This window comes from Pholis gunnellus (assembly GCF_910591455.1).
Source record: "Pholis gunnellus genome assembly, chromosome: 8".
Lineage (NCBI taxonomy): Eukaryota > Metazoa > Chordata > Actinopteri > Perciformes > Pholidae > Pholis > Pholis gunnellus.
The window spans coordinates 16,083,285-16,103,980 of record NC_136534.1 but is presented as its reverse complement, the minus strand read 5'-3'; the positions used below and the strand labels follow the sequence as shown (position 1 = coordinate 16,103,980).

The 20,696-nt window shown below is 39.3% G+C and overlaps 1 protein-coding gene across 1 annotated transcript; it reads right to left on the bottom strand.

Annotated features, from left to right (window-relative positions):
• Positions 1-3,383: 3,383 nt before the first annotated feature.
• rorc (RAR-related orphan receptor C) lies at positions 3,384-19,797 on the bottom strand (the record flags this gene model as incomplete). The annotated part of the gene is made up of 13 exons (XM_079164179.1): positions 19,691-19,797; positions 19,510-19,589; positions 15,076-15,105; positions 6,885-6,970; positions 6,168-6,309; positions 5,697-6,062; positions 5,504-5,605; positions 5,300-5,421; positions 4,766-4,898; positions 4,546-4,653; positions 4,329-4,439; positions 3,680-3,789; positions 3,384-3,548 (listed from the first exon to the last, which is right to left on the bottom strand). The coding sequence occupies exons 1-13, from the start codon at positions 19,735-19,737 to the stop codon at positions 3,384-3,386; spliced, it is 1,602 nt and encodes a 533-aa protein (XP_079020305.1). The 5' UTR covers positions 19,738-19,797.
• Positions 19,798-20,696: the final 899 nt, after the last annotated feature.

Here is a 20,696-nt window from a genome sequence, read left to right as displayed (position 1 = left end):
ATATATATATACATGTCTATTAACAATCTAATTTTATTCCAAATGTTGGAATTCCCCTTAAACAAAAATATGCTATTTTATTCTGCCCTATACTCACCAAGGTTGTAAATGCATTTTTAAAGGATCAAACAAAGGAAACTGTTACCATGAGTCATATGTTTACTTGGCCTTAAAACCATTACATATGGATGTGGACATGCATAAAGGTTCCTATGTCAAAATAACTGATTGATTACAGTTTTACCAAACTCTTTCACAGTTTGAGACCTGAAAGGGAATACTTCAGCGATTTTATATTGCAATTCCATGAGGCTGGTGGACTGTGAATATTTAAAAAATAATTATTTTGAATTATTTTAATCAAAGCAGCAGAGCCTGATAAACCATGTCAAGTATAGGTCAATAAAAGACAGGATTCAACATTTGTCATATTGCAACACAGTATTGCATTCGACCCTCCCTTCCTGGTAAATGCTCATGTCTTTGAAACTGCTTACATGTTTGTGACACAGGATTTTTACTAAAGAGATTGTAGTCCTCCCATCTGAACAGGTTTTGTTTTTTCAGACTTAAGACTTTAAATTGGATGTGTAGCGGAGTGTGGAGTGTTCCTTTAAATAATATAAAACATTTTTTTGATAACTAGGATTTAGTAAAACATTGAAAAATGTATCAATATAAAGATAATGCAGTTTTGTTACCTCGATCTGAATTTTGTCTGTGTTGGTGAGTAAATGTTTGCTTGTCAAGAGAGAGATATGAAAGTCCTTAAATTCCTTGTTATCTCACACTGAGTTTGAGTCCAGGGTTATTGTGACCTCACAGATTCCAGTCTACACAGTAACCTCTTCACTATCACCATGTTCTCGTGAAAAAAAAGGAAAACACAAAAGCCAAATCAGAACAGAGAAGAACTCCCTGTGCAGCTGTAGATTAACGAGTTTCCACAGTTCTTTCTCTATAGGCCACAGTTTAAACTGGAAATATTATCCTTCCTTTGCTGCTCTCCCCACAGCTCTTTCATTTGCCATCATAAACAGTAGACATTAGGATCAAAGTTTGCAGTTGGTGGTGGTGAGTCCGGAAACCGTACAGAAGTGTTTGTCCCGGGTAAAAATTCCCCCGAGAGGTCGGAGAGCAAACAAAACACAGACTCTCATACTCACACTGCAAAGAGAGTTTTGTGTTTCGCCTTGAAAGCGTTGAGACAATTGAATGCAACAAATTTAGCTTCCTTTAAGGCTGCTGAAAACTGGCTTTACGTGTCAATATATGTGCGTGAGTTGACAGTTCAGTGTCCGGCTGTTTTCCTTCACTTTCAGGAGTAAAAATCTGATCAGGTCTTGTTTATTTATATTGCTTATTGACATTTAATGTCTCTATGGACTAAACAGATCCTGAGAAGCAAAAGTATCTTCGAAAAAAAAGAAAAACACAGCAGATGAAATTGAAGTGGTATTACTGTGGGTAAAATAGCTGCCACGAGTGGGAAACTGGTAATTAAATAAACATAAAGTTGTGCTGTAGTTTTCCAACATGAGAGAGAGAGAACATCACAACAAGTAGTGTTTACCTGATCTGATGTCTTTCCAAACCAAACTGAAATATAAAAACAAAAATCACTGAATTTAGAAAATTGCTTTCAGCAAACCTTCTCACACAAAAGATAAAAACACAACCAGCTTTCTCACGTAAGTACATTTGACATAAAGTCTTTGTGGCTTTTCATAGGAAAATGTCATATTTACCACATCCAATTGAGTCTTTTAATTTGCTTCCTCTTAACTTGGTTAGCAACAGTCTTTTGTCTATGACAACCTGATAACTTTCCACTGCCAGAGTCTGCTGAAGGGTCACCCACAATGACTAACATTTCCTTTGTTTTGAATGCAACAGCAACAACTCTACAGTATGGTGATAGGGACTATATGCTGGATCTTCTTATATGCTACTGAGAATGATAAATCATGCGTATCACTTCTGAGCTATGTCTGCTCCAATTAAACTGTGAGTAACTTGTTGAGTTAAGGATATTTCTTACCATACCAGGATATCTTTCTTTCTTTCTTGCATGTCTCAGTCTTACACAACTGTTTATATTACACAATCAAATGACGTTAACACATCTGCTTGGTATCACAGCCTCAGCAGTTTATTAGCAGATTCACATTGAGTTATGTTCATTATAATCTCAGCCATTCCAGCAACAGAGAGGACTACGTCCGGATATACAGTACTTAATGCTGAAACATCTCATTGTTTCCAATTTACTCATGGCTTTATTCAAAGATATGTTAAGAAAGCAAAACATATGCAAGTTAATCTGGAAAAAAAGGAAAAGTTTGCACACAGAGGAAGAGACTTCTACTGTGTCTCTCACATTTTTTTATTCAATTTCTACTTTTAATGCAACATATTTTCAAAGCACAAAAGATATAAAAAGCCTGTGAGGATATATTCAAACACAGAGGATAACATTTAAGAGGTATTGCTGCTTTCTCAGACTTATTAGTCAATCTGACAACATCAACCTGAGGAGAGACATTTCTCTACAGACATACAGACACAAAGTGGCAGGTTGTCTATTGTGGACGTGTTTAATTGATACACACCAATATTTCATGTTTTGTCGGGAATACTTGTTATGCAATATATAAAAGAGCTACTGCACACTTAAATGTGTTTTTGAGCTGTAAACTAAATGTGACTGTACTGTGAAGAAGCACATCAATGCTGGATTTAATTGGGTGTGCACATATTATTATTCTGATTGCTTAATGTTGCTATTTTGCTCCTGGAATGTGAAGTTTACTTGTCAAGGGGAGACGCGTGGTAATAACCTTCTTGCTTTTTTGCCTCTGCCTGCACATTTGTTGTTATTGGACAATTCTTTCTGTCTAAATTGTTAGAATTTTGTTTGGCTTTTTATATCTTACTTTTCTATCTAGCTTGTCCTAGACCATCTGCAAAGTCACCTTTTAACTCTACAGGAGGTCCGCGTTTTAAACTCCAAAGAAAGATTTTGGATGGACTTACATTTTAAGTTTCAATTGACAACGATCGGTACCCTGCGTCTTTGAATTTCTATGTCCAAACGCACTGCGACACACATTTACTGTGACTCACAATAGCATGTATCCAGAGAAAATGAATGCTGTGCCTCACTGTCAAGGAGCTGTCAAACAACAACGAAATGCATGTTTCCCTGGAATAATAAAAATAGGTTTAAGCTATCAAAATATTAAAATGTATGTTTGACACAATCTACCAAAAAGCTCTTTTGTCATTTATTTTAATTATTAGAAAAATAGATTCTGTCAGGATATAATGAAGAGACTTAAAATAACATGTGTGTGTATGACTTTGCATATACTGGTTAATCATCATTGAGTGGTCCCCGGCAGCAGCTCTGCCTCAGAGGCGAACAGCTCCTTGTAGAGTGGAGGGAACAGCGAGTGAGCAGTGAGCGGGTAACGCTGGCTGAACCAGTGTAGCTTCTCCATGTGCAGACTGCACAGTGAACGCAACACTGACATCCTCTGGTACAGCTGCAGGGAGAACACAAACAAAGTTAGAAACACGCTGTCTGCTACAGTGAGGAACATGCAGGTCAAAGAATAATGTGTGTTTGGATAGAGTGAATACAGAGAAAGTATCTGCTCCGTACTGAGACATGTACCTTGGGCATTAGACTTTCTTGGTTGTCTCGGCGTAGAATGTGTGTGAGTCCAGACTCCACGCTTCTTTGCACTCGCTGAACTCTGCCTCTGTCCTCCAGACAAGGACGATCTGCACAGAAAGACAAAAAAAATAAGCGAATTTGTTTTAAAACCTTACCATACACTCAAATCATTCTACAATCATGTGAAAGGTCCTGGCTCACTGTGTGGCCTGTTATATTACCTTGTCTGCCACTGGGGGGGCAGAGAGGCTAATTGTGTGGGAATGAATGAATGAATAAAATGTGATGGAACATTTTATAGTTTTGATTCAAATGGAAAGCTGAGAAGCTTCTTCAAAAAGCTATATTTTCAAAATGTTAACGTTTTGGTCTTAAAGATAATCATGACACTGACACAGATAAAGCTATAAATAACCATCAAAGTACATCTGACATGTAGACCAGGTTAAATCCCCCAGAACAAGGAAAGAAAAATCTGCTTCTTAAAGTTAAACAAAATGAAATGGATGTTGCCGGATTGAGATTGCAAAGCCTGTTATATGTTGCTTATCCTGCTGGTAATCAACTCCTGCTATAGTTTCTTCCCACTATTTTATGTAACTGAATAACATGCAACATAATGGAGGTACAGGTGAGTTGATCTTACCTGTGTTGATCAGCACGAGAGCACTGAAGAGAGCAATCTGCTGCTCCGTAAGCTTTAGATCACACATGTCGTGAGCAAAGTCAAACACGGCTGTGATTAAATCACCACAGGCTGCAAGACAACAAACCACAGAGCGTTGATAAAGCACCATATTTATATGTTGTGCTCACTGCATGAATGGTTTCAGAACTGCCTTTGCGTGTAGAGAAATCCTCACCCAAAGACTTGAAGACTTCAGCTCCAGCAAATTTCCCATCAAAGAAGACGGTGTTGTTCTCAGTGTTGAAAAAGCGACTCATCCTGACCAGAACCACCTCCATCGAGCCTGAGGGAGGAAGAGGGGGAAAAAGAATGCGTTGAGAGAAGGTAAAACAGAGAATGAAAGCATGTTAGATTATGATCGACGGGGACTTTTTGTAAGTGACAGGTAAACTCACCAGTCTTCAGGAGAGCAATCTGGTCGTTCTGGCTGAGCAAACGGAAACCTGGGATGTGTTTTGCAAACTCCACCACATACTGCACGGCATCAGTCAGTCGGATAGCGCAGTGTTGCCACATCTCATCCACCGACTGGGAGAGAGAGTAAGAGAGAAAATATATTGTAGGGTGAGTGTATTTGAACATAACATTTAAATCAACCAAAATAGAGACTCAATTATTTTACTCATCACACATAAAGTCATCCTCACTGTCCAGTCTACTGATCTTTGCTTGGAGTTAGCACAGAATGTTTCTGTATTGTATCTCTTTATCAAATGTAATTACATATTATAACATAATGTGCTGCTGAAAAGCATTAGCTTCATATGTGATCAACGAGGAAGAAGAAGAGGAGAGAGAAAATGACAGTTTCTCTGTTTAATGAATCAAAAGTAGCCTCAAGATCATTTGAAATGGCGTGTTTTCTTTTAAGGTCACACAAATGTGAGAGGGAGTCTGAGAAATAGGAAACAGTCGTCAGGTTGGTGTACTTTGCTCTGGTATGCTTGGATCTCCTCTCTGCTGAGCAGCTTCCATCTGAGAGCCTGCAGCTCCTCCACTCTGTACTTGCTGGTCTCTCTGTGGGAACGCACAATGCTGGCACACAGCTCATCTGAAAATAAAAAAGCAACACTTGTAAATATGAATATACAACACACCATTTTTCACGTTAGCCCACCGTGCTGTTTGCTCACCTATGTTCCTCAGAGCGTGAGGATAGAGGCTGTAAGAATCCTCCATAGGGTTGTAGGGATGAATCCCCATAAGATCATGAGATGGCTGTCTGGAGTCAAACCCTGACATGAGGAATAAAGAAGACAAATGAGAAATAAGCAGAAAAGGACAACGTACACAAGTGTGATGTGTGTACACACATGAGAGCCGTACCTCTTATGTCAAGGTGTCCGCTGTTGTCCCCCCTCGCCTGGGATCTCGATGTGGGAGACACCCCGGAGCCTCGGTAGATCATACCCGACACCTGCGACTCGTTCGGGGAGCAGACCAGGTAAGGGTGAACATCGGCGGTGTAGGACAGCAGCTCGGCCTCCCCGGTGAAAGTGTAGGTTGAGGCCATGGGCTGAAGGAGCTGTGGGGAGCGGTCTTGACGGGCCTTGGTGGAGAAGGACAAGAGAGACTGGGCCTCTCCCTGAAGCTGCTGCTGCTGCTGCTGCTGCTGCTGCTGCTGTCGATGTCTCTCCACTTCAGCAATCAGAGAGTCACGCTGACGTTTGGACATCCGTCCGAACTTCACAGCTGAGGAGGACAAAAACATGAACACAAGAAAATAAACAAATGCCGTGAGTGGATATATATTTTGTCTGCATGTCGGGTCTGCATGTCGGTGTGTTTGTGTCTCACCATCTCTGCTCATGCCCTTTGCTAAGCACTTCTGCAGGCGGCAGTGTTGGCAGCGGTTGCGGCTGGCTCGGTCGATCTGACAGTTGTTCTGCCTGGAGCAGGAGTAGGATACGGTAGGCAGCTGGCTACGCCGGAAAAATCCCTGAGGGTTAGGGTTAGTATGGCATGATTAACAAACAACCGGACTCAAGACAACGTTTTGAACGTCTCTGTCTCGTCTCGACCGCATTTCTACTCTCCATCTCCGTCTCAGACAAAATCCCCACACGTAAAATTCACCTCTGCAATGCCTTCTGATTATTTTATCAAGATATTTCTCATGGTACACTTATACACTGAGTGAAGACCAAGACCAGAGCAGTGTGAGTCCCACACTGCATGACACACTTACTGTAAAATGTGGAACATGCAAAGCATAAGCACTCGTCAAATTGACATGCAATATATATATATATGACAATATATAGTAAGAGGTGAATGAAAACAAATCTTTTTATTTGTTTTCTGCGGGTGTTTTTATGGGAATGTGGATCATTCACAGCTTGAGGAGTGACGATGGGCTTGTGGGACTCGCACTGGTCTTGGTCTTGACTTGTTCTAAACCCCTTCAAAGTCTGGGTCTAGTTTCTAGTCGAGCAAAATGATGAAATGCTCCTTTAAAACCGATAAGTCTTGCGTGTGTGTTTGTACAGTGTGTGTCGGATGCGGTCATCTCACCTTGCAGCCCTCACAAGTGATGACTCCATAATGCACTCCAGAGGACTTATCCCCGCAGATCTTACATGGAATAACCTCAATCTGGGCTAAACAAACACAGGAGTAAAAGCAGTGTTAACATTCCACATCTACTTTCCTCCACGTGGGTACCACTTCACACTCACTCAGATAGCACACCAGGAGGGACAAAGCTACTGAGCCAACTCGATCTTCAGTATCATTCATGCAGTAGCTGAACAGCATATGAAAAGCTCAAATGTCTCAATGAAATTAAACAGTGCAATAGTTCATGTTCTTGGAATAACATTGAAGAATTCCACATGCTGTCTGTTTCATAAAATCATTTTAATATCCATTAAAACATCAGCGCACAGCTTCCCACAGTTGAAGTAACATAAGCCAACAAGCATCAGAATGACACCTTATATTTTTACCAAAAGAAGTCATCTGAGCAATTCCCACTGTGAGAACCTATGCTGTACTTCCCCCTTAAACACGTATCAATTGCTGTGTGACCAGAGTGCACCAAAGGTATTTTCCTCTCAAACACATCCTGCCTTAATAATAATGAAGAAAATAACATCAAATACGGCAAGGAGAGGAGTCTTCTGAGGACGTGGAATATTTGCAAATGGAGAAAGGTGAAGAATACGAAGGTGTCAACCTCAGAGTCCTTTCAAGTGGTTGACTGGCTTCTCTTTCACTCTGACTGTCCCTCTTTCATGTCAATTCTTTCTTTGTGAATCCATCTCTGTCTCGCTCATAAAGGACACAGCTGCCAGTAATGCACTCTCTCTACCTTCATCACTGCCAGTAACGGCCCACCCCCCTCTCACCTCCCCCCCTTCGTGCCCCTGATCTCTGGGAGCTCTCACGTCCCTCAACCTTTTGCTTAGTGGCGATTTTTGTCAGAATCAGATGTAATCTGATGCATTAAAGTACCGGAGCAGTCTAAAAGTCTGCGTTGGTGACAGGTGTGAACAGTTTTATAGTATGTCCTGACACACATATCTCCAATAAAATGATATACTGTGTATAATTACTTGATATAATGAATTTATAGTAATATAGAATGACACACAACCAGAAAGAACAGCTTATAGCATTGTCATTCTCCTTTCATCTATTCCTGTCATCTTCTCTCTTCCTTCCACAAATGCACATACGGGGTGTGATTATTTTCGGCGAGACAAGCTCTTACGTCTGATACAGAAGTATTTGCGTTTCCGTGCATAACTGTGTCAGATTTTCTCACGAGTGTGTGTTAGTGTGTCAGTGTGTGCCCTCTTTATCTGGTGCCACAGGGATTACCTGAAGGCTCCCGACGAGGACAGCCGGTCTGAGGTAAAATACACTTTGTTAAATGCACACGTAGAGTACAATGTGTAACGAAGCGCAAACACTCATGAGATGAGTTTGCTGCCTCGACCAATAGAGCTGATTGATTGACCTCAAGATTCACCATGCTAAGGATTAGAGTATTTCACTAATACAAGAAGTTACGGACACTCCAATACGACTGGATGATCAAATAAACACAGCAGAAGCATTTCCTGCAAGCTAAACATCATATACAGTATATAATGAAATATCATGTAGAGTTACTGAGCTGTGACTATGATTGTATTTTTTTCTGTCGTGCAAGATAGACGGAGGGAACATGAGTGGTCTCTGGGTTTTTTTTCTCGCTATTTCACTTCTGATTGTTAACCTCAAACAACAGGAAATCCACCTTGACCCACAACCTTTCACTAATCACACACGTACTTACACACACACACACACACACACACACACACACACACACACACACACACATACATTCATCACATATACTGCTGGTCCATAGCTCTGATAATTCTTAATATGTCAACCTAACTACAGAGCGCGGTATCTAAAGCAGTATCAAGTTAAATCATGACTTATTTTTGGGCCTTTTTATACTAAAAACAACACACCTGCAAAACAAGGAATCTGCATCACGACACCAGTATCTGTAAGTGGAAATTAACTTAAGAGCGGACAACACTGAAGCTCTTGTGAGCTTTTTTTTTTACGTCTTACATTGTTATCTACAGCCACAGGCTTAGATCAATCACACCCAGCATCTCCTGGTGTGCGAGACAGATGGAGAGATAAAATACTGAACTAAACCACCGTTATTTCTTCCATTAGTGTCTTTGTCAGTGACAGAGAAGGGTTATTGTGTCTAGCAGCCAATACAGACAAAAAACATATTTCATAAATACCCTTTACAAAAAGGGTCAGAGCGGACTCTATCTGCTGAGGAGACTTGGAGTGCAGGGAGCTCTCCTGAGGACCTTCTTTGACTCTGTGGTGGCATCAGCCGTTTTTTATGGAGCGGTCTGCTGGGGCAGCAGCATCTCGACAGCCGACAGGAAGAGACTTGACAAACTTATCAAGGAAGGCCAGCAGTGTGCTGGGGTGTCCACTGGACACGGTGGAAGTGGTGTGAGACAGGCGGATGATGGCTAAGCCATCATCCCTGATGGACAACACCTCCCACCCCATGCGGGACCTTGGCAGCTCTGTGCAGCTCCTTCAGCCACCGGTTGATTCACCCCGGTGTGTGAAGAGGTACCGCAGGTCCTTCCTTCCTGCCGCTGTCAAACTTGTTTTGATCTTGTTTTTACTATGTCTCTTGTTTGCACTATCCACTATGCTGCTGTAATCCTGTTAATTTCCCCTCTGCGGGACTAATAAAGGATTATCTTATTTTATTTTATCTTACATGTAAGATTAATCTAAATTAGCTTCTTTTTTTTTACTGGCAAATGCCTAAAGCAGATATTGGTTTACCCTCATTTGGCATCTCTGCTCAGGTAATGAGCCAATTAATAATGTTTAACATATATCTTTACTATAGATCTTATGCGCTAATGTGCTCAATCATTAATGAAGAAATCATTAAGCTTTTCAGTGTGCTTTATCCAAGCAATGCTATTTATTTTGTCTTGACGAACATTCAACATTTTATATTTCCACTGCGTTCTAGTAACAACGTACAGTATGAAACCAACCAGAAACGCACCACATAAAGCTAGATTTACATATTCATACTGAAGTGAGATCATTTCAACAAAACAACCACTCCAATCAATTTAAATCCTAAAATTGATTTTGTGTGAGATGATGTTAACAAGTGAAGATGTTTGAGTATAGTAGATGAGCAGTGGTGGAAATGTTCTGGTTTGTCTGTCAAAATAAAAGAGCGCCACCTCCCACGCTTCCGCATACGAGACGCTGTGGACTGATTTATGTCTTTTGATCAGGTTTTAGAGTTATCAATGGTTTAAAAAGTACATGTATCAGTGTCGTCGTACATACAACGGAAGCTTCCGTGTATAAAAGCAAATAGACATTACGAAACATTCACAGGTTTCTTGTGAGTGTAATGACTTCCTGCTGAACGCAGGACAAGAACTTTGGTTCTCAATTTTTGTGATTCTTCAGCTTGTTGACAAGACAAAGTAAAGTGAGCTACCTCCTAATATGATAAATCACAAAAAAGAGTCATTAATATATGCATGACCTTAAATATACTGAAAAAAGCAAGAGGAGAAAAAAAGAAAAACGTAAGGAAAGTTTTGATCTCTGGATTTCAACCTAGAAAGAGTTTATTTTAGTGCGCTCACCACTTTCGTGTCAAACGGTGTGCGTGTTTGTGTGTGTGTGCATGTCGGTGGTGGGGTGGCTGAGGTGGTGGGTGGACGATGCAGATTTACACTCTCTTGCCTAAAATCACCCCGTCAGCAGTCTGTTCTTAGACTGTAAACGGACAAAAAAATCAAAAGAACTTTCCTCTGACGGAAGCTTCGGTACATGCGCAAGCAAGAGTGCAAACAAAGTTTGTATACACACCTCACACCCTCACACACACACACACACACACACACACACACGCTGCTTACGCACAGTGATGAAAATATCAACTAGGGCTTTGGTATCTGAATGCAGATGACCAACTAACACACTGATTATGTGTTTGTGAGAGATTAACAGACTGTTAAAGTTTTCAAACAACACATTATTAAACCCAGGTTAGGAGGATTATCATTTAATTTATCTACAACATCCCTGCAAGTTAAATGTTTTAATAACGTGTGTACCAGGTTTCGATATTTATTTTACTTATTATTATTAATAATAATTTTTTTAAGTTAGTGTCACAAGTAATTCATATAAATTATACTTTAAAGATTTTAATTTAAAACCTTGCTGAGGCAATTAAAATATTCATCATTACTTGCGCAACAACCACAATCTATTTTATATTGTAACAAATATATATATGGTGGTAAAGTAGAATATGTCATCTTTGTAGTTAACAAAATAAAATAGCATACATAATGATCATATCTAAAATGCGTGCTTTTCTCAATCAAAAATAATCATTCCAAATCCAACTTTAGATTCATTGGTCCTGCCGTGCAAAGCAGAAAAAGATCTCTACTGACACAAAATGAAAATAAGCAATAATTTATTTGTTTTAAAAGCCATGATTTTTGAATTTCTAACTGTAAACTGTATTTAATGATATTTAACAAAACCTTAAAAAAGAGAAAGAATCACGCAAATCATGACAAACGAGGGTATTTTAATAAGAATTATTTCTTACCACTCGTCTGTATTGAATGTTTTGTTACTTGACATTTCTGGTTACATTTATTGCAGATTTAAAGGTGTTAAATACCTTTATGCTTCAAACTGTGTTGGTTGTTACATTTATGTGAGAACTACTGAGTTTCATTCATTATTTGACGACAACAAAGTGAGAGCAACTACCCACAATACCTTATCTGACAAAAGGGGAAGTAACAAAGCTAATCTGAACATCAATTAGCACCATATTAACCATATTTTACTTTGAAGTGCAGGCTGAATTTCGGGGTGTTTGAAAGAAGTAATGTTTTGACAGTTGCAAAATGTATGAATCAGCTCAAGCGTTGTCTTTGGGGCGAATGTGTCACCTGCGATTTTCATGTTAGCTTTGATCTAAAGCCAACCGCTTTTGCTGCTTTGGAAGTTGTACAGAGGCACAAGGAAATCCTTTCTGATAAAGAAACTGTATAAGAATTTACGCAGGAATCCCCCCGAACACAACAACAAAGCCATATGACATTTGCGTGCGTAAATTCTGACGGCATCAAGCCCACTGTGAGGGTGTAAAACCAATGAATTAGATGAATACATGTTTATTGATGAAGTGAAGACACAAAAAGTTTTCGGCAATGGGAGCCTTCTCTCTCTTTCATCCACACATCCACACACAGCTGCAGGGCTGAGATATGCTATATCTAGGCGCCATCTAAAAAGCAGCTGCGGATCTGTGTGTGCTTGTGCATCTATACGTGTGTGTGTGTGTGTGTGTGTGTTTGCAGGTTGCAAGAGAGAACAAGTGTGTAAGCAACTTGCATAGAGAAGATTATTCATTTCTTATTGTTTCTTCCCTTCTGCGTGTTGTGTGTTTTTATTCTATTCATTTTCAATTAATTCGTATAACAAATGTGATTTTCTTTTATCTTTTTCACAATAATATCAGCATTTCCTCTGCAACCTGTCTACTGTATGTGTGTGAAGTTAGTCCATTCAAACTGATGCACTGCGGTTGTGAAGCATCCTGTTTTCCTGTCTCTTTCGTTTTTAATTTGGTTACAATTCGGTGGAAGTGTTTGCAAACAGGTTTGTAACATTTCAAATGTCATTTTAGGACCTGGTCCCTTGGGCCTTAATAAGTTCCATGTGTTCATTATATTACTTATCATGAAAATATGATGAGTCTAAACAAAACATGTTTTTGCAGCAAACTCAAAATGTATGGAATTTGTTGAAAAAAATATACATTTGAACTTATTGCACTCTGGTTCTCAACATCTTAAGTCAGCTCAGCTTTCTGAGGTGTATGTGGGAGGGAGAGAGTGAAGAAATATCTGAGACATGATTCAAATCTTAAATCCATCAAAGGAAGCTCAAAATTGAGTCATGTTACCAAATCCTAAAACTGAAACACATATATTGATGTGAACATACACAACAGTCAGCCAATCAAGAACTCTGGAGAGACCCAATTACGTTTCAAAACAAATAAGAACATCTGCCTTCATTAAGGGTACTTTAAACAAGTTCAAACATCAAATTAAACATTAAAATTAGTTTGACGTAAGTGCAAAATTCTCACACTTTGAACTTTTGGTTTCACTGTGAAAAATACAAAATGAAAAATACAAACCTGAACTGAAAAACTAAATCTTAAAGTGACAATATTGGTCTGGATAACAATACGATGCATCAGAAGCATCATTTCACAGTCATATAATCACTTTCAATAAACTCTAAAATCAGGGTTGCTGGAGAGAAACTTTGAACAATAACATGCAATTGATCTAATTGATAAAATATCTTTGATTAGACTGCCCACACACATATACACACACTTACACGCACACACACGCCAAAAAAACTTCATCCCTACCTCGCATCATCCTCACTCCTCCACTTGTCTCAGACGTTTGTCCCACTTTCACCAACTCACTTGTCCTCTCACTTTGTCTAACAATACTCTTTCTTTTGACACACTTTTTTCGCACCATCTATTCTTTCAGTCTTTCTTCTGTCTTTTTTCGTTCTTCCTTCAGCGAGCCGTGTCAGGTGCTCACTGCAGCTTAAGCACACTTATTCAGACTTTTGAGTAACAGTCACCGCCTCACCTTCCTTGTTAGCGTGTGTGTGTGTGTGTGTGTGTGTGTGTGTGTGAGAGAGGGTGAGAGAGAGGAGACAGAGAGAAAGGAGACAGAGAAAGAAAGGGGGGGGGGACTGTCCCCTGCCCTGGCTTCTTTTTCAAGGTACTTTTTCTTTATACCTTTGTTGTTATCGTTCACCCCCTCACTCTTCACACATTAAAGAAAATCTGCTTTATAGTGTCTGTCACCTTTAGGACTCTCTCTGAGAATTTAAACTAAACGATTTTCAACAGGAATAAGCAACAAAAGTTACAAAAATATTTCAGTAAAGTAAGATTTGATATACTGTTACTCACACATGAGTTTCATTGAAGTTGTCTTGTTGATGCTTATGATGCACATGGTTGTTTATTTACACTGGCAGGAATAAGATAAAAGTATTGAGATAAGCAGAACAAATATTCTTTTACATATATTCATATTCATTACTCTCCTATAAGTGAGTTTTCTAAATTGTACTTATCTAAATGTGCAAACGTTTTGCCAGCAAAATGTACTTAAAGTGTACTTAAAGTAAAGGAATGGCCCCCATCACAGTGCATTATCACATGAATGGATTATTATGAATGCTGCATTAAGATGTGAGCAGCATTTTGATGTTGCAGCTGGTCACGGTGGATTTGAACTACTTGGAATACTGTTGTGTAGTTTAATCTATAACAATGCATCATAGTTTGTTTGGTGATCATATGTTTGCATGTAGACTCTTCAATGTCAGATTAATGTAGAACAATATTTCCCTGTTGAATGTAGTGGAGTAGAAAAAGAAAGTATCAGCAAATGGAAATACTCGGGTACAGTACAAGAGCCTCACAATTATAGTTAAGTGCAGAGTATGTACAGTATACATAACACCTGACTGATGCACCGAACAACACGAGACTACTATGGCTATTTTCAATACATACATGTGCTCTCACTCGCAAGCAACAATCACAAGAATCCTCATTGTTTATGATCAATGTGTTTATCGTCACACCACTCAACACAAAGGTTGGTGTGTGTTACACAGCATCTCGACGCTTGATAACACACCCAGGTGTGCTAAAGTTGTGGCAGAAAGTGTTAAACCAAAGAAGTTAAAAAAAGATGAGACGTTATCTCTGTCATCTGCATTCAGATGCTAAAGCCCTAGTAGTTGATATTTTCATCACAGTGTGTGTGTGTGTGTGTGTGTGTGTGTGTGTGAGGGGGGCAGCACAGGTGCAACACACAGCACACACACTGTGTTGCTAATGCAACGACACTACACAGCGTTTGTGTGTGTGTTTGGTGTCTTGCTTGTCTTGTACAGGTGCAACGTTGTATGTTCACTAACTATGAAGTCAACCGCAATGCATGCACAAATATCTAGCACAAACACAAGCAATGTCATTACCACATTCAGACACACATACATGCCAACACAACATATTTCATAAAGCACTTACTCAAATGAGTCTTCTTGGACACAACTCCTCCTGAGGGAGAAGAAATGTTGTTAGTGATTCAAAACTACACAACACTTACTGTTAATCTAAGTTTCACAACAAGCTGCACTAAATATGTGCATCTGGGTGAATATTTTAGAAACAGAAACACAACGCGCAGCGTATTCATGAGCTTTACAGATACTTAAACTCAGGCAAAACCCCAAATTCAACCCAGGACTAAACAGCACACTGGTACTTTTTAAAAAGTGTTTAATCTGCAATTTTTAAAATCCCGCCAGTGTTAGAAAAAAGTTAAGTATATTTACTAAAGTACAGTACCCAATTACAGATTTTACATACAAATGTACCAAACAACTACAACACCACCAACTACAACACAAACGTACTGCTTACATGCTGACACTGCCAGTGGGGGTTCTGCATAATGAGTGCTTTTTGTTGTCAATACTTCAGCTAAAATTAAAAGTAACATTTTAAATACAGGACTTTTGCTTATCCTAAAGTTTGTGTTTCTAAATTATCTGAATACTTCGTCCACCACTGAAACCTGCATTGTGGCAGGGTTAGCTAAAATCATTGTGATGCTGTAACAAATGTAACAAAACATATTAAATATGTAAATTAGAATATAACTATGTCAAATCCAGAATTTTATATACACAGGGTTGACATTTAAATAAAATAATATATGATAATAAAATGAGCATGAAATGTGACAGAAACTAACCCGGGCTTCAAGTTACAGATTCAGTTGTGATAAACTCTTCATTCCTTAGTGGCAGTTTGATACAGGGTTTTCAGAATGCACTATACTTTTTTTCAGTATTTTTTCCAATGTACAAAGGCCTGCGGTCAGATAAGAAGCCTTACTGATAGGTTAAATTAGAGGATTCCTATTTACAATGCTGTGTGTCTATGTTATGTTCGTGTGACTCTTCGGCACCCATACCCACACCCACACACACACATACACACACACAGACACACACACACACACACACACACACACACAGGAGATAAAGGCAGAGAAGGTGGGTGTCTGTGAAGCAATAGGTACTCTTTTTTTCTGCCTGTTTGACCGCAATTGTGAGAAAGTCTGAATTGCAGTGAGTGTGAGTAAACGGGCGGAGGGACGATTCTGAAACAAGGGGTTTATTTCTGGAGTTGTATGTATGTGTGTGTGACAGAGAGGTTTGAAGGCAGGCGAGATAAGTATCAATGGAAGACATAGAGCTAGCCGGTCTTTGTCTGACACCAGATCAGGCCCTCTGTGGTTTCCACTGTTTTCCTCCCCTCATCAAATCAGTTTTGCTTCATAAGCAGAAAGCATGGAATGAAAGCAGAGCAGTGCACACACAGGCGGAAAATGTAAAGACATTTTAACACTAACTGTGCAAATGGTTGAAGGGGACTGCTAAATAAAATGTATATGATTTATGTTCAATGAAATCATGCTTTAAAGGGAACTTCTTTAGGTAAATATAAGCATCATTTCCAAATCAAAAGCAATACATTTTCTTTTATTCTTTGATGGGATTTAATTGTTTCCAAAGTTAAAATGTTAAATACATAAGCATTGTATTAATATGGTTTCAAAGGAGCGTAAGGACGGATTGTCCTTTTCATTAAACAGTTATAGAAATGCACAAATCTAAATCATCATCTGATTACCAAATTATTTAACCAGCACTTAAAACAAAGCAGTTGGTTTTATGGATATATTTATTTCTGTATTGTTATTTGCATATATATATATTATTCTTGTTTAAAAGTTTCTACTTGTATAGTTTCTTTTGTTTCTTGCATATGTATTTATCTGTGTACTGTGTTTTTTATTACTTTTTTATTCATATTTCCTCTTATCTAATGTCTAATTACTTGCTTATTTATAATTAATGTTATGTTTCTTAAGATTGTTTTTTGTGGATTGGAGGGATGTTGTTTGTGGATGTTTGTTCTGTTTAATTCAAAATGAAAACCAATCAACAATATGTGAGAAAAAAAAGCTGTTGCTTGATGGTTGTTTATGATTTTGAAAGTCATGAACTTATCAACAGAAATGAGCCAGGGTAAGTGATTTAAAGTGACCTGCAAAATACAGAATTTCGGGCTAAACCCTTGTCAGTTTTTAAATTTGGTATAAACAATTTTAACTTAATATAGATGATCTCTACGCTGAATGCAATTGACAGTTTGCAGTGTGTGGCTTGTGGTGGAAAAATAATCTAATGCGATCACCAACATCGGTCTCTGTACAATGTGACACAGCATGTACAAATTTAGCCAAAAACCCACCACCATGTCCACACACGGACACACAAACTATACAAGACTACATGATTACAGAGGCACAAATTTAAAAAGCACTCATCAGTCAAAATCTTACTAACGTCTCTACACTCTGACATCTAAGCTGACTGCTGAAGTGACAGTTGCTGCGTTACATAACAGCACTGAAGACCACTGAACCCAGAGAGTAGGTCGACTCCTTCGCCTGAATACAAAACCATGAGACATAGAGCACAGAAATAATACAAAATGTAAATATATTAAAGTCAGATTAGCTACTTCATTACCTTCTCAATAATCTTCAACCTTATGCCAATGTAAAATAATGTAGAAGAAGTGAAAAGGGCAGATAGTGTTTAAGTCTACGACAATCTGTATAATTATAATAAGTAAATCCAAAAGAATTTAACTTATTTACAATATAATGAAATTAGTCAATATATGATACCATACTGAATAATTGAAACCGAAACATACATGTGTAAACTCAATTAAAGCCGGCCTGATAAAGCTGGTTTGGATGTTTGTCCAGTTTATGTTGTTGACTAAAATGAGCAGTAGAGTGCTGCATGGCGCATGGCTGAGTGTTTTTGAAGGCCAAACCCAGAAGTTAGCATTGCACTGGCTCCCAAGACAAAAACCCCCAATGGGATTGTTTCTTTGGATTTTGGAGGAGAGGTTGGAAGGAGACATAGGATAGAAGGATATACAAAAATGTGATAAAATAAAAGCAGGATTCACACAATTAATTTCTGTATGATGTAAGCATGTTGGCCTACATTTGTAGAAAGGCCAAAAATGGTTGTGATTTTTATAACTGAAAGTATTTTTGGTCCATAAATTAAGATTTATTGCAAGAAAGGATCATGCTTGATATCACTTTGGTTTAGAGAAGGATTCTACTGGCTGACACTATTGTGTCAATAAACACCAATAGTGCATTCACAAATGACTGTAGAATAACATGAGTATATAGAGAAAAGAATCGGACCCACAACAGATCCCTGAGGGTCACCACAGACAGCAATTGAACCAATAATGAACAGTAGCAGAGTTTTAACCTGAAGGGCAGGAGGAAATGCAATGTGGAGCAGTACCAGAGACTCAAACCCAGCGCTCAAGAATAGTGAGAAGACACCCACAACCGCCACTAAAACCAAGACACTTGTCACCTTAAGAAGGGCCATATCAGCAGTATGAAAAACTGTACAACCACACTGAAACTCACTTAAACCAGATTGAAACGCCATTACAGCAGTTCCAGTATCTGAAGTTAGCTGATGCTGCTCTTTAAAAAAAAAAAACTTTAACCACTAAACCTTTACCCTCTGTATCGTTATTGTTGTCATTAAGGTTGTTGAAATGGTCTTTTTTCACTCCGTCTGACAATATGGTGCATTGTGTTGTTCCAGCTCCAGCTGTCTTGAGCATAATTTTAGACAAGATTCCTAAAAATTGATTTCAGTCATATCTGGTATATTCCAAATATAAAAACTCGCTTTATTTTCTTCGCTCTGCACTCTACACCCATTGGTGAAGGGTTAGGATGTAAACTAGCAAAAGGTGTGTAATAGTATGAAAGGTGTGCAGTGGGTTTCTGTGGCAGAAGGACAAGGTGTCTTATCTCAAGTGACAGTCAACAGTTTGATTTTAGCCTGGAAGAGGATTTGAATAGTAAAGCATTGACCAAAAACAGAAGCAAAAATAAGAACTAATCCTTAAGGATTACTCCGGCTTACTGCCATTCTTACCCACTCAGCACCTTAACCACACTCCATGAAAGGGATGAGGGGGGTTAACGGGGATGGATGAGAGTGGAGGGAACAAAGATAATAGTGAACACTGTGACAGGGAAGACAGACAAAGATAATCAGCCAGTGAAGGAACGGTGAGCAGTATATGAGATAAGGAGTGTGAGGGAGGAGATAGATGTGGGTGGGAGTGGGCAAAGCATGGCATGCTGAGAGACAAGGCTTAATTTGTGTTACAGGGAGAACGACATAAAGACAAAAATAACACTATAGAATGTAAATATGAGACTAAAAATAAACTATAAGTAGCTCAAGCAAGTTGCATAATACTATAGAGGCACAACAGTTCAAACAAGCTGCAGAATAAAAGCTCAGTGATGGATCCTCTTACCTCTTTTGAGGGGGCTAACAGCGGGGGGCACGTCGGGCTCCTCATATTCCATTACTCTCCTGTCAAAACACTGGGTGGCCCTACACACACACACAGACACACAAACCATAGTCGGTTTTGAACTCTACCTGCCGCCATAAGACTATAGACGTTAACGTGACAAAACTCGAGTTCATACTACCTGTTGGTTGTTCTAGCGCCCGGGCCGGCGCAGGCATTTGAAAACATGCACTGCCATCTCGCCTAATTCCTGTCCTTACAGCGGGTCCCAAAACTCGGTCGTCATCCCCTCTCTGTCTGCCTCCCTTTGTTAAACAGCACACCTCCTCTTGTGGGGTTGTTTTGAAATAATTGAATTCCCCCCGAGGCAGCAGCAGAGAGGAGAGAGTGCAGCTGGACCGGCCGGCCGTTCACAAGCCGTGCGCCTCGGTCTCTCCCCCAACCCTCCCTCCCTCCCTCCCTCCCCGCGCTCTCTGTGAGCCCTGACCGTCCCAGGCTGGAGAGAGTTATGTCACCGGCCGTTACGTAATAGCAGAGGATCGGGTTTTGCTTTGTAGTGTTCAGTTGACAAATGTAATCCCATGTTGCTGCCACACATTCCCGCCACACTAATCGAGAATATCCAATGCATAGAGGAAACATTCAATTCCAATGCAGGTTTGGCCTTTCACTTCATATTGAACAAACCTATTTCCACAAAATCTCTCTTCATATGCTGGTATAATTATCGTGGTTTGTTATGACCACCCACAGGACTCTGTGCATGCAATTGGAGGGGGATTGTTCTAATAATGGTAGGCCTATGCAATACCTCATTTTATCAGCGGTAGGAAATCAACTGCAGGCACAAAGAAAACGATGAATAATCGATACGTCTTCTCGGTTTACAACATTGTGCTAAATGCTCCTCTAAGACAATACACTGGGTCCAGACACACATGCTGAATAGTCACTGGTTGGATATAACTCAAGTGTTGTGGGCCTACTAAAGTACAACGTTGAGGTATTCTTATTTTACTTTATATTTCTACCTCACCACATTTCTGGAGGAAATATTGTACTTTATACAGCTAGAGTAACTTACTAAGATAAAACCCCTCAAAATATGATGAATTCAAAGTAGTTCCAATCTGTTCCACTTCAACATGCCTCAACATTAAAATGGTTACATTTGTATGCATTAATAA